Source organism: Dendropsophus ebraccatus, chromosome 12, assembly GCF_027789765.1.
Source record: "Dendropsophus ebraccatus isolate aDenEbr1 chromosome 12, aDenEbr1.pat, whole genome shotgun sequence".
Lineage (NCBI taxonomy): Eukaryota > Metazoa > Chordata > Amphibia > Anura > Hylidae > Dendropsophus > Dendropsophus ebraccatus.
In genome coordinates, this window is record NC_091465.1 from 62,072,720 (window position 1) to 62,084,934 (window position 12,215).

Here is a 12,215-nt window from a genome sequence, read left to right on the forward strand (position 1 = left end):
CATCACAACAACCTGGGGAGATTAAATACTAGACCAATCACCTGCTCTGGCAGCCATATCTTACACAAGGATCATATTCACCTGAATACATGAGTAAAATATAACAATAAAGCAAAACATGTTTGTAGTAAAATATTGACTTGTAGTTCAGGATATCAATATCATGATGTCAATATTTTGGAAATCTAAAAAATTATAGAAAATCCTGCATCTCCAGGTGGCACTGGAGAGTCAGCTTTCTCCTTCTGAAGGAGAACATATTTATAACATTTTTCGCATGAAGCATTGCCTGGCCCAGCTGCTAATCTCCTCAAGAAGAAACAGTCCTTCCTCAAACTAATATTCTACACCTCCTAGCTCAAGTTGAAAGGAAACTGAGATCTATGGTTCTATTTGCTGAGGTTTATTGTGATTTCCCATTAAATTCCTTCTGAATACGTTGGGGGAGATTTATCAAACATGGTGTAACGTGAAACTGGCTCAGTTGCCCCTAGCAACCAATCAGATTCCACCTTTCATTTTCCAAAGAGTCTGAGGAAAGAAAGGTGGAATCTGATTGGTTGTTAGGGGCAACTGAGCCAGTTTCACTTTACACCATGTTTGATAAATCTCCTCCATTGTTCTCTCCACGCCATAGACTGGTACAGCTAAATCATCTTCCTGTGTCATTCCCCAGCAAACAGCTATCTCAGCTTCCTCGACCCTCATGAATGTGTCAAGGCAGAAACTGAATATTGGGTTTAACCAGGATTACAATAAACAGGGACAATTTGTTAGAAATAGCGCCACTCTTGTCCCTAGGCCATACTTGGTATTGCAGCTCATCCTTATCACATAAAAAATGGCTGCAATATCAGACACAGACCATGGACCAAAGTGCCAATGTTTATGGTAAAAAAAAAACAACAACTATTTTTTCCAATGTTGGATGAATTGTTAGGCAGATATTTAGGGTTTTAAGCAGAGGTTAGCTTATGATATTACACTGAAGATATATTGTAGTGTTTGTCCTCCATGTTTTATTCCGTCAATCACTCAGAGAGCACAGATTGTAAAGTGCTTCAGATGCAATCTAGCAGAGCAGTATCAGGCGGCACATAATGAGCAGAGCTGGCAATGTGACAGATGGGAGGGACACAGGCGCTGTGTATCAACAAGGTCAAATGGAGAACAACAGGCAGAGGCAGAGCTGATGGACTGCGTGCAGAGAATCCCGGATGGCGGAATGTGATCTGGGATTCATACAACCAAAACATAAGATACTTGAGAAAACATAAGAACATAAGATATTTTATGGGGACTGGAAGATAATGCAACAACACACAGTGCATGTAGATGTCACACTATACAATCACATGGATACAATTACAGAGATAGAGAGACAATCAGACAATCATAAAAAGAGATTAGATGGAAGGATGATCATAAAAACAGATTAGATAGATAGATAGATACAAAACGAAATTCCGCAGCACACCAGCATGAGGTGAAAAAAAGTTGAAATTTATTGCATGTGGCAAAAAATAACAGAGAGGATGCAACGTTTCTGCCTTCTCACAAGGCCCTTATCAAGCATGCTTGATAACGGCCTTGTGAGAAGGCAGAAACGTTGCATCCTCTCTGTTATTTTTTGCCACATGCAATAAATTTCAACTTTTTTTCACCTCATGCTGGTGTGCTGCGGAATTTCGTTTTGTATCTATTGGGATCCCTAGCCAAGGGACTTACTCTGTACAAGCACCCGCCACTTGGATTCAGAAGTGCGGCTTCTCTCCTGTCTCTAGATAGATAGATAGATAATTGATAGCCTCATGCTAACACAAGTGCTGGTGTTTATTGCACTCAAAAAGTCCAAATATGCAGCAGCACTCCAAAAATAAGGAAAAAAAACTGTGAAAAAAAGTTTATCTACATCCCACGTGCAAAAAACAGCAAAGTTTCTGACCACAGCAGTGTGTTTTTGTTTTTTTAAGCTTAATGAACATACATTCCCTTTAGGGGTATATTCTGTATATGTAACACAGCAAATGTGCAACTATCTAACCTGTGCAAAAAAAGGTGCAGTGGGAGTGGCGTAATTGTAAACAGTAGTGGTTACACAAAAGTGACAAGGGGATATTCCCCCATAGACAAGTATATAGTAAATTGTAAAAAGTAAAGTGTATACATAAAAAGCAATGACAATCATATTAACAACATACAAGGAGCAATACTGAATCACTCACCATGCGAGTGGGAGAACAGTTGACTGCTCAACTGTGGTAGTGTGGTGTGTGAGGCTGTGGAACGCCGCAAGACCTTCTGGAACACAACCTGTGGGTGTATGTGAGGACTGCGCATGCGCGAAGGATGACTTCAATCTCACAAGTGCTCCACAGGGTACGGACTAGTCAGAGGAACACCCACAATGGTAAAATTGACCAATGGATAGAGATCAATGCAATGTAGTATAAACGTATTAATACATGACAAGTTGGCACATACATAACAGAATGGCACATATATGAATGTATAGGGTCCTTTGATAGGGGGCAGTGATCGCATACAAAGACACAGGTGATGATGAAAACTAATGGATAATTAAAGGCTCCACAATAAGGCATAGGAACCACATCATGTCAACATGTCCACAATGTTAAGATGGACCCACCAATTAGCACGGACCAGGAACTTGAAGACTGATGTTCTATCCCTTCTCACCAACATTCCCTGTTGGTGGTGCCGCTCTGAACACACAGTTGCAGAACCAGTAAGGCCTGGACCTGACCTGGTCATCGCAACAAAACGCATAGATCTCTATCCATAGTGTGTGATGCGGTTTCTATGTGTTATTGTGGAGCCTTTAGTTATCCTAATTTTCATCCTGACCTGTGTCTTTGTATGTGATCACTGGCCACGATCAAGGGACCTTATACATTCATGTATTTGCCCACTTGTCATACATCGATTGCATTGATTATACTACATTCCATTTATCTCTATCCGTTATTGGTTAATTTTACCATTGTGGGAATTTCTCTGACTAGTCCATACCCTGTTGAGTGCTTCCGTAATTGAAGTCATCCTTCGCGCATGCACAGCCTACACATATAGGTTGAGTTCCAGAAGGGTTTGCGTTCCACAGCCTTAAGCACCATGCCACCGCAGTTGAGCAGTCAGATGTCCTCCCACATTCATGGGGAACGTTTCATCCTTGCTTGTTGCACATAGTTAATATGATTATCATTGCTTTTTATGTGTTGCGGACATGGTCCCAGACTTTGGGTTCTCTTGCTACATACTAAGGAGATTGCTCTCTACATTTTGTCCTGCTCCTCTTGGGCCATCCTGTTGGGTCTCCCCTGGCTACAGCTTCACACCCCCAGCCTTGACTGGAAGACCAGGGTGATCTTACGTTGGGGGTCCAGATTACTTTGTCCACAGTCAGTACTGTAAATGGTTCAAGAAACCATGTGCCTAACTTGTAGCTTGGAATTTTCAGTCGCACATACTTGGCACATACTTGGCTGACAACCAGACCTTGTCACCAGGAGAGAAGGTTATGGAGAAGGTTACCCGACCTTTTAAAGCCCGGGTTGCCTTCCTCTCCTCGTCTGGCCAGCCTTTCCTCCAGTGTATCTGGCTTTCAGATAGATAGGCGATATATGGATACCACCATGACCCTCTCTTCTAGCATTTGGTGGTAGTTTTCTTATCTCATGGGTCTCTACCAAAGGGAACTCTTACTTTTTAATGTCTGTTATTGAGATGACCGCACGATCTATAATCGTTCTTTTTTTTCTCCCCTTTCATGTTCATCATGGAATCCGCCAGTATTCTCCTAGCATGCGAACATCCTTCATCAGTGCAACCCAAGAAGAGAACGCTACTTACTGCCGAACAGAAGTTGTGTCTTAGAAGATTCCTTTTGCTATCCTCCCTTTCCCTCCAAGCTGTAAAGATGACTAACAGAGACGATACAATAAAGACTGAGCCTCGCTGCTCTTTAACCTCTTTTGGCAAGGAGATTTGGGTGCTAAACCCCTTCAGCTTTCCCTTGCTTGGTATTAAACCCTTACCCTCTTGTGTTGCTGGGGTAAATTTCTCTGAACTGTCCCTCTGCCTTCAATTTTATATTTTTTTGTATTGGTTCATGTTCTTTTTACCCAGAAAGACTTGTCCCATATTTCTTTTACCATGCATTGGACCTTGCAATGGACTTCCAAAGGGGGCACCATGGGGAGTCTGTACAGGAGGATTTTGAAGGACATGGAAAAACCTATGTGGTGGAGATGTTCACTCCTATAGGAGAAACAGGAGGAATGAAGTCAGAAAATAGAGAAGGCCTCCTATCTAATACACAGATAACCAGACAAGAGGACATAGAGACATGTGATTCTGACACTGACTGGCACAGGGTCTATATACTGTGTGCGTGATGTGGAATTGAGGAGGACATAGAGTGAATTGTAGAGTTAAGGACCAAGGACATTGCTGCTGAAAAACTCTTTCCTCCACAGATGGATCTGTTTTTAATTAGAACATTTTAACACTAACTCATATTTTACACTGACTTGAAATAAAAGGGAAAACACACATTATTTACAAAACAATTCATTCTTCATCTGTCTGTACATAGGGTTTATGTACAAGGTACGGCCATCATTGTCACTATCCAGGTTGGGGAAAGGAGGCAACTAAAATATTATGGAATATTTAGCACAAGAGTGGTTCCCAGCATTGTTACCATAGAAGAACTCCTGACTAGGGTCTAAGAAAACCCAAGGCTTCCGGGGATCAAGGTTGGAGTACACTGACTAAGAGTGAATGGTCCTCCCAGTTAGTTATCAGTAGAAAACCTACAGGGTAAAGGTGCCCATACACATTCTTACATATTTGCTTGGTCAACAGTTATCTCTTCTTACAAGTCTGTACATATGAATGTTTTTTATGGCTAAACATTTATGTGTCCTCTATGAAGAGAGCAGGAGCAAGCCTTCACTGGCAGAAGATTATGTCTACCAGTAGAGTAGCTGAGTAAAAATCCAACATGCCCGACCTTTCTCTCCCCATCACCTGTCAAGGGAAAGTCCAGAGGTTGCCATACACTAAACCTGCTAAAGTTGGTGGGTTCAGATGACTTTTATCTAAAATAGATAGGTGCTTTAAGCAATTCCATTAGATTTTTGGATGTATCTCTCTGTACATTGCATCAAAATAGAAACCACAATGAAGCCTTACAGATCCTACTATAATTTGATGAGGGGCAATTGGGTGCCGCTATTGTCTGCCATCTAACAGTTGTAACAGAACAATCTGCTGTGGTTTTCATTCCAAATGGATATTGCAACACAAGTATGAACAGAGCCCCACTCAGTGAATAAGATTTTCAAACCAATATGTGTCACAAGAAGGAGTAAGGAAATGGGTCTAACATGCCTAGCAAAAAGTATTCAATTCTGTCACACCCGACCCTATCTTCCCTATCGGTGGAGTCTCGGGAGACTCCCATCTATATCATAAAAATGAAAGTCTGTCTGTCTGTCTGTCTATCCCGTATAGACTTCCAAACGCCTGAACCATTTGACCCCAAATTTGGCAGGCAGATACATTGGGTGCCTTGGAAAGTTAAGAGCGAAGGTCCTGTCCTTGCAAGATGTACAGGAGGGGAGGGGGAGGGGGAAGAGCGCCCCATAGAGATGAATGGGAAAATCGCCACACTGCACACACAGGTGATATAATTAGAAATGGCAGTTGGAAGCCTTAGCAACCAATAGGATTGGTTCATTTTCACAGGGAGCTGGAATCTGAACCCCCAAACTATACACTACAGGTATACAGGACCCCAGAACTATACACTACAGGTATACAGGACCTCCACCAACTATATACTACAAGTATACAGGACCTCCACTAACACTGTCAATGTTGTATATAACCAGGCTCAGCATAACACTACCAATCACGGACTGGAGAAAGGAACGGCTGCACATCCCATCTATGGCTGATACTAATGCCGCTAGGCCTATATTAAAAATCAACACCAGAGTGTCTGTATATGATTTGATCAAGCCATAATAGCCCCGTGTACCAACGTGCAGGTCCTCTGGTTCACACGGGTGCCTACACTAACTCCACACCGTGTCGGTCAGTGACCGCCACCCCCGCAAAGCGTGCACATGCAGGGAAGGGGGGCCATGGAATGTCCCTGCAACCCCCATGTCACAGGACCAGACCCAAAAAGCCCCACCAGAACCCGGCCAGCACCATAGGCGGGGAAGGCTGCCCCCAAACGACACAAGTATGGATAAGGTATAACACTACCAATGTTATACATAACCAGGCTGTATATAACACTGCCAATGTTGTATATAACCATGCTGTATATAACACTGCCAATGTTGTATATAACCAGGCTCAGTATAAAACTGTTAATGTTGTATACCAAGCTGTATACTGTATAACACTGCCAATGTTGCATATAACCAGGCTGTATATTACACTGCCAATGTTGCATACAGTATAACCAGGCTGTATATTACACTGCCAATGTTGCATATAACCAGGCTGTATATTACACTGACAATGTTGTATATAACCAGGTTCTGTATACAAAACTGCCAATGTTGTATATAACCAGACTGTATATAACACTGACAATGTTACCAGGCTGTATATACTGTATATATTTTTTTGCTAGTAATTTTGCAATTCTAATTGCGGTTACTAGCTGTGGTTTACCGCCATATCACTTGTGATTTTTTCTCTAGTAATTTCGCAATTCTAATTGCGGTTACTAGCTGCGGTTTACCGCCATATCACTTGTGATCTTTTTTTCTAAATAACTGATATATTTTTTGTTTACTAGTTGAGGTTTACCGGCAGATCACGCGTGATCTTGTTTTCTAGTAACTGATATATTTTTTGGTTACTTGTTGTGGTTTACCGCCAGATCACCCGTGATCTTATTTCCTAGTAGCTGATATATTTTTTGGTTACTAGTTGCGGTTTACCGCCAGATCACCCGTGATCTTATTTCCTAGTAACAGATATACTTTTTTGGTTACTAGCTAAATACACCCCATAAACACCCCCATATTACCTGTAATCACCCTCAGATTACCTGTAATTACCCCAAATAAATATGGATTGTGCTAGGCGCCACGTGTATACTACAGAGCAGGCATATCATCTCATGTGCTCTAGCAGCTCAGACAGTGAAACAGAGACTGCCTCAGAGGCACAGTTTTCGTCTGAGAGCAAGACGTCTTGTCCGGGCAGTGGTTATGACTCACACGCTATGAGGCCATAATGCGCTTTATGCACTTTACAGATAATTCCCTAATTCTCCCATTGACCCAGCCTATGATAGGCTATGCAAACTGAGACCCCTACTTTCCCTTCTTCAGGATTCTTTTTTAAACCTTTATACCACCTCTCTAAACTTGTCTGTAGACGAGTCCCTTATGAGTTTTAAGGGCCATCTATCCTTCCGACAGTATATTCTGTCCAAAAGAGCCCGAAATGCCCGAGGGCAGGGACCGCCACCCCAACCCCCCCGGCTGCCCAGAGGGAATTGGCATTAATGGAAAGATTGTCTGGCAGCTTGCGGAGCCCTTCCTACAAAAGGGGTATCATGTCTATACAGACAATTATTAAACTGGTGTTCCCTCTTTATAATACCCTCCATGAAGCCAACACAGGTGCCTGTGGGACTGTTCGTAAGAACAAGACTGGTCTCCCACAGCACCTGGTGTCTAGGCGATTGGCAAAGGGACAGTAACTTTCATTTGCAACTGACCAGCTGCTGGCAGTTAAATGGAGTGACAAGGAGGTCATCTTGCTGACTACTGTGCATACGAGTACCACAGTGGCAGCCATAGAGAGGGGATCCATCACACAGAAACTCAAACCATTATGTGTGATGGATTACAATGTGCACATTGGGGATGCGGATTTATCAGACCAAGTCTTACAGCCCTATTTGGTCAATCGAAAAAATAAGGCCTGGTACAAGAAGGTAGCCATCTACCTCATCCAGATGGCTACATACAACAGCTACGCGCTCTATAAACAATAAGGAACACTCAATCAGGAGAAAGTTGTTGAGCACCTGATGTTTGAGGCACCCCCTTCTGCAGACGCCTTTCAGTCTGAGAATGTTGAGCTGCTCACTGGGCGCCACTTCCCTCACCATGTCCCTGAAACCCTCCCAAAAAAATACCCCCAAAAGAGGTGCCGGGTGTGCCATAAACATGGTATAAGGCGGGAGACCCGGTTTTATTGCCCCATGTGTCCCTCTGAACCAGGCCTATGTGTGTACCCCTGTTTTGAAAAATACCACACCATTGTCAATTATGATAATTTGCTGATAATTATTGTCAAATGCCAAACAAAACTGGCATGGGGCAGTCTTTTAGGTAATCAATTTCATTTATTCCAATTTTTTGCTTGAGTTTATGGGCTTTCCAAGGGAGGGAGGGATTCTTATGGTGAGGTTGTATTTTAGTTTATTTCTATTTTCAGGCTGTAAAATTAATTTTACCATTCACTTTAATTTTCCAATTTCACTTTTATTACTCTAAACTTCTTGGAACATTAATTCCAGGACTTGATCACTCACTCACTTACTTATATGACAAATTATTGTGCAGAAGACAACATCTGTCTGTTCAGAATAAGGAATCCCTTTTACTTGTAATGAAAAATAAATGTGGCCCAAGCATTTGGAAGTAGACAAATCCAACTAATGTGGTCATGCCGCCCCTGAATTGAATTATTTTTTTCACATGACTATGTCTTGCCACATAGAGCTGTGACATTCCTACTGCTGTACCAGGATAAGGGCATGATTTTTGGAGGATCTGCAGTAATCTAGATATTCCTTACCAATACACCATGGGCTATGTTACAATTTTGTTCAGATTTTAACTGGACATCATACAGACTAGACTAGACTTTTAGAAATATGAAAAAAAAATTGGGGATAGTAGTCCTTTACTGTTCATACAATGGTTTTGAACACTGCTCCTATGTATACTTGAAGCGACTGGTTGTTTGGCGAACTTAGCAGTTTCTACCTAGCGTCAGGAACTTGCTAGGTTTACCGCATCACTTGGCATGTTTGTCTATCATAAAAGGATTGACATAGCTAAAGAGATTTACAACCTGTCACTTAAAAAATACCTGTAGGTGTTCTGTTCTCTTGTAAGCAGCCTCGGGATTGCAATATAGCTGGATACATTTTCCTCAATTTTTTTTGTGATGCCCGTCACGCCAGTACATTGTATGTTTTTCCTCTATTTTATATCTGAACAGAAGGCAGTGACATTGTCATGGCACAGCTGTTGAACGTCAGTTATTTATTCTATTTCTTTTTTTTTTTAGCAAGGCATAGTCATATGTACCTAGATGTGTTTTTGATCATATTGGCACCTCAAAGCAATGGGGCCTAAAACATTTTCAAGAAAATAGCTTTTTACTGAAAATGCTAAATGGTGCTCCTATTGCGTGCCCAAACAGTGGTATATGCCCACATATGGGGTACCGTTGGACTCCACACAACCTGCCTTACAAATTCAGGGGTATTTTTTGTCTCCTGTTCCTTGTGAAATGTAAAAATAAAAACTAATTTCTCATATAATTAAAAAAAAAAAGGTATTTTATTGTCACAGCTTAATAATAAATGCTCTCCTCAAACACCTGGAGGGTCAAAGTACTTACTAGGCTCCTACACAAATTCTTTGAGGGGTGTAGTTTCCTAAATGGGGTCAATTGTGGGGGATTTTTACATAACTGATACTACAGAGTTCTTCAAATGTGACATGGTGCTTGTAAAATAGTTCTACAAATTCTGAACTGAAAATGGCGCTCCTATTCATCTAAGTCCTGGTGCGTGCCCAAACAGTGGTTTATGCCCACATATGGGGTACAGTTAAACTCCGCACAACCTGCGGAACAAATGTTTTTTTCTCTCTTGTTCCTTGTGCTATGTAAAAAAAAAAAAGTAATATCACATATAATTGAAAAAAAAAGGTATTTCATTGTATTTCATTGTTACATCCTAATGCTGAATACTTTCTTCCAGCACCTGTAGGGTCAAAATGCTCACTATACCCCTAGATGAATTCTCTGAGGGGTCTATTTTCCAAAATGGGGTCACTTGTGGGGGGTTCCACTCTTCTAGCACTACAGAGGCACGGCACTGCAAGTGCACGTGGCACTGAGATACTTTTTCTTAAAAATCTGCACTGAAAATGCTAAATGGCGCTTCCATCCTGGGAGTCCTGGTGCGTGCCCAAACAGTGGTTTATGCCCACATATGGGGTACCGTTGGACTCCGCACAACCTGCGGAACAAATTTTGTGGTGTTTTTTTTTCTCTTGTTGCATCTGAAATGTAAACATTTTTAACTAAATGAACACGTAATTGAAAAAAATATTTTTTCTTCATTGTTACATCCTAAATGCTGAATAATTTCTTCCAGCACATGTGGGGTCAAAATGCTCATTATACCCCTCTATGAAGTCTTTGAGGGGTTTATTTTCTAAAATGGCGTCACTTGTGGGGGACCCTAGCATTTCAGTTTCTTGGATCCACTTCAGAAATGATCTCGTACCTAGAAAAATTGCGTTTTTAAAAATGTGATAATTTGCTGATAAACTTCAAAGCCCTGTAACACCCTAAGGCTGAAGTTCACACTACGTATTTTTCAGTCAGTATTGTGGTCCTCATATTGCAACCAAAACCAGGAGTGGATTAAAAACACAGAAAGGCTCTGTCTACACAATGTTGAAATTGAGTGGATGGCCGCCATATAACAGTAAATAACTGCCATTATTTCAATATAACAGCCGTTGTTTTAAAATAACAGCAAATATTTGCCATTAAATGGCGGCCATCCACTCAATTTCAACATTGTGTGAACAGAGCCTTTCTGTGTTTTTAATCCACTCCTGGTTTTGGTTGCAATATGAGGACCACAATACTGACTGAAATATACGTAGTGTGAACCCAGCCTAAAAAAGTAACATATCTCAGAATCGCTAGAATACGTTAATGCATCGCTGAGCTATAAGCGCATAAAATGAGACACGCCCGATTTTGATAAATAAGCCTGGTCATTAAGGCTCAAACTAGCTGCAGCACGAAGGGGTTAAGAGCGACCTGGGTACCGCCCCTTTAAGAGCGACTTGGGTACCGCCCCTTTAAGAGCGACTTGGGTACCGCCCCTTTAAGAGCGACTTGGGTACCGCCCCTTTAAGAGCGACTTGGGTACCGCCCCTTTAAGAGCGACTTGGGTACCGCCCCTTTAAGAGCGACTTGGGTACCGCCCCTTTAAGAGCGACTTGGGTACCGCCCCTTTAAGAGCAACTTGGGTACCGCCCCTTTAAGAGCAACTTGGGTACCGCCCCTTTAAGAGCAACTTGGGTACCGCCCCTTTAAGAGCAACTTGGGTACCGCCCCTTTAAGAGCAATTTGGGTACCGCCCCTTAAAGAGCGACTTGGGTACTGCCCCTTTAAGAGTGACTTGGGTACCGCCCCTTTAAGAGCGGCAAGGTACTGTCCCTTTAAGAGTGACTTATGTAATGCCCCTTACACAGCGGCTTGGGTACCGTCCCTTTAAGAGCAACTTGGGTACCGTCCCTTTAAGAGCAACTTGGGTACCGTCCCTTTAAGAGCGGCTTGGGTACCGTCCCTTTAAGAGCGGCTTGGGTACCGTCCCTTTAAGAGCGGCTTGGGTACCATCCCTTTAAGAGCGGCTTGGGTACCGTCCCTTTAAGAGCGGCTTGAGTACCGTCCCTTTAAAATGACTGTACCACCACGCCCAGGCTGAAGCACTGGAGGCGGGCCGACCCAACCCCAGTGGGAAGAAACTCCAGCCCCTCCAATGTGACTCCATTAGAATCAATGGAACCCTATCAGAGAAGGGCTAGGGTTTCCTCCCACTAGGGGTGGGTCGGCCCGCCTCCAGTGCTTCAGCCTGGGCCTGGTGGTACAGTCACTTTAAGAGCGACTCGGGTACCGTCCCTTTAAGAGCGACTTGGGTATCGTCCCTTACACAGCGGCTTGGGTACCGTCCCTTTAAGAGCGGCGTGGGTACCGTCCCTTTAAGAGCGGCTTGGATACCGTCCCTTTAAGAGCGGCTTGGGTACAGTCCTTTTAGAAGCGGCTTGGGTACCGTCCCTTTAAGAACGGCTTGGGTACTGTTCCTGCTACATGGCTCCCTCAGCTCT

General features: G+C 42.7%; 1 protein-coding gene across 4 annotated transcripts in view; it reads left to right on the forward strand.

Moving 5' to 3' along the window:
• Positions 1-4,580, forward strand: part of TTYH1 (tweety family member 1) — a 117,121-nt gene extending 112,541 nt beyond the window's left edge. The window contains exon 14 of one of the 4 annotated variants that reach the window (XM_069947678.1): positions 3,793-4,580. In XM_069947678.1, coding sequence (XP_069803779.1) covers positions 3,793-3,897 — 105 coding nt within the window. In that variant the 3' untranslated portion in view covers positions 3,898-4,580. The remainder of the gene's footprint in view (positions 1-3,792) is intronic. The other 3 variants (XM_069947679.1, XM_069947680.1, XM_069947681.1) reach the window with 3 other exon arrangements.
• The last annotated feature ends 7,635 nt before the right edge of the window (positions 4,581-12,215 follow it).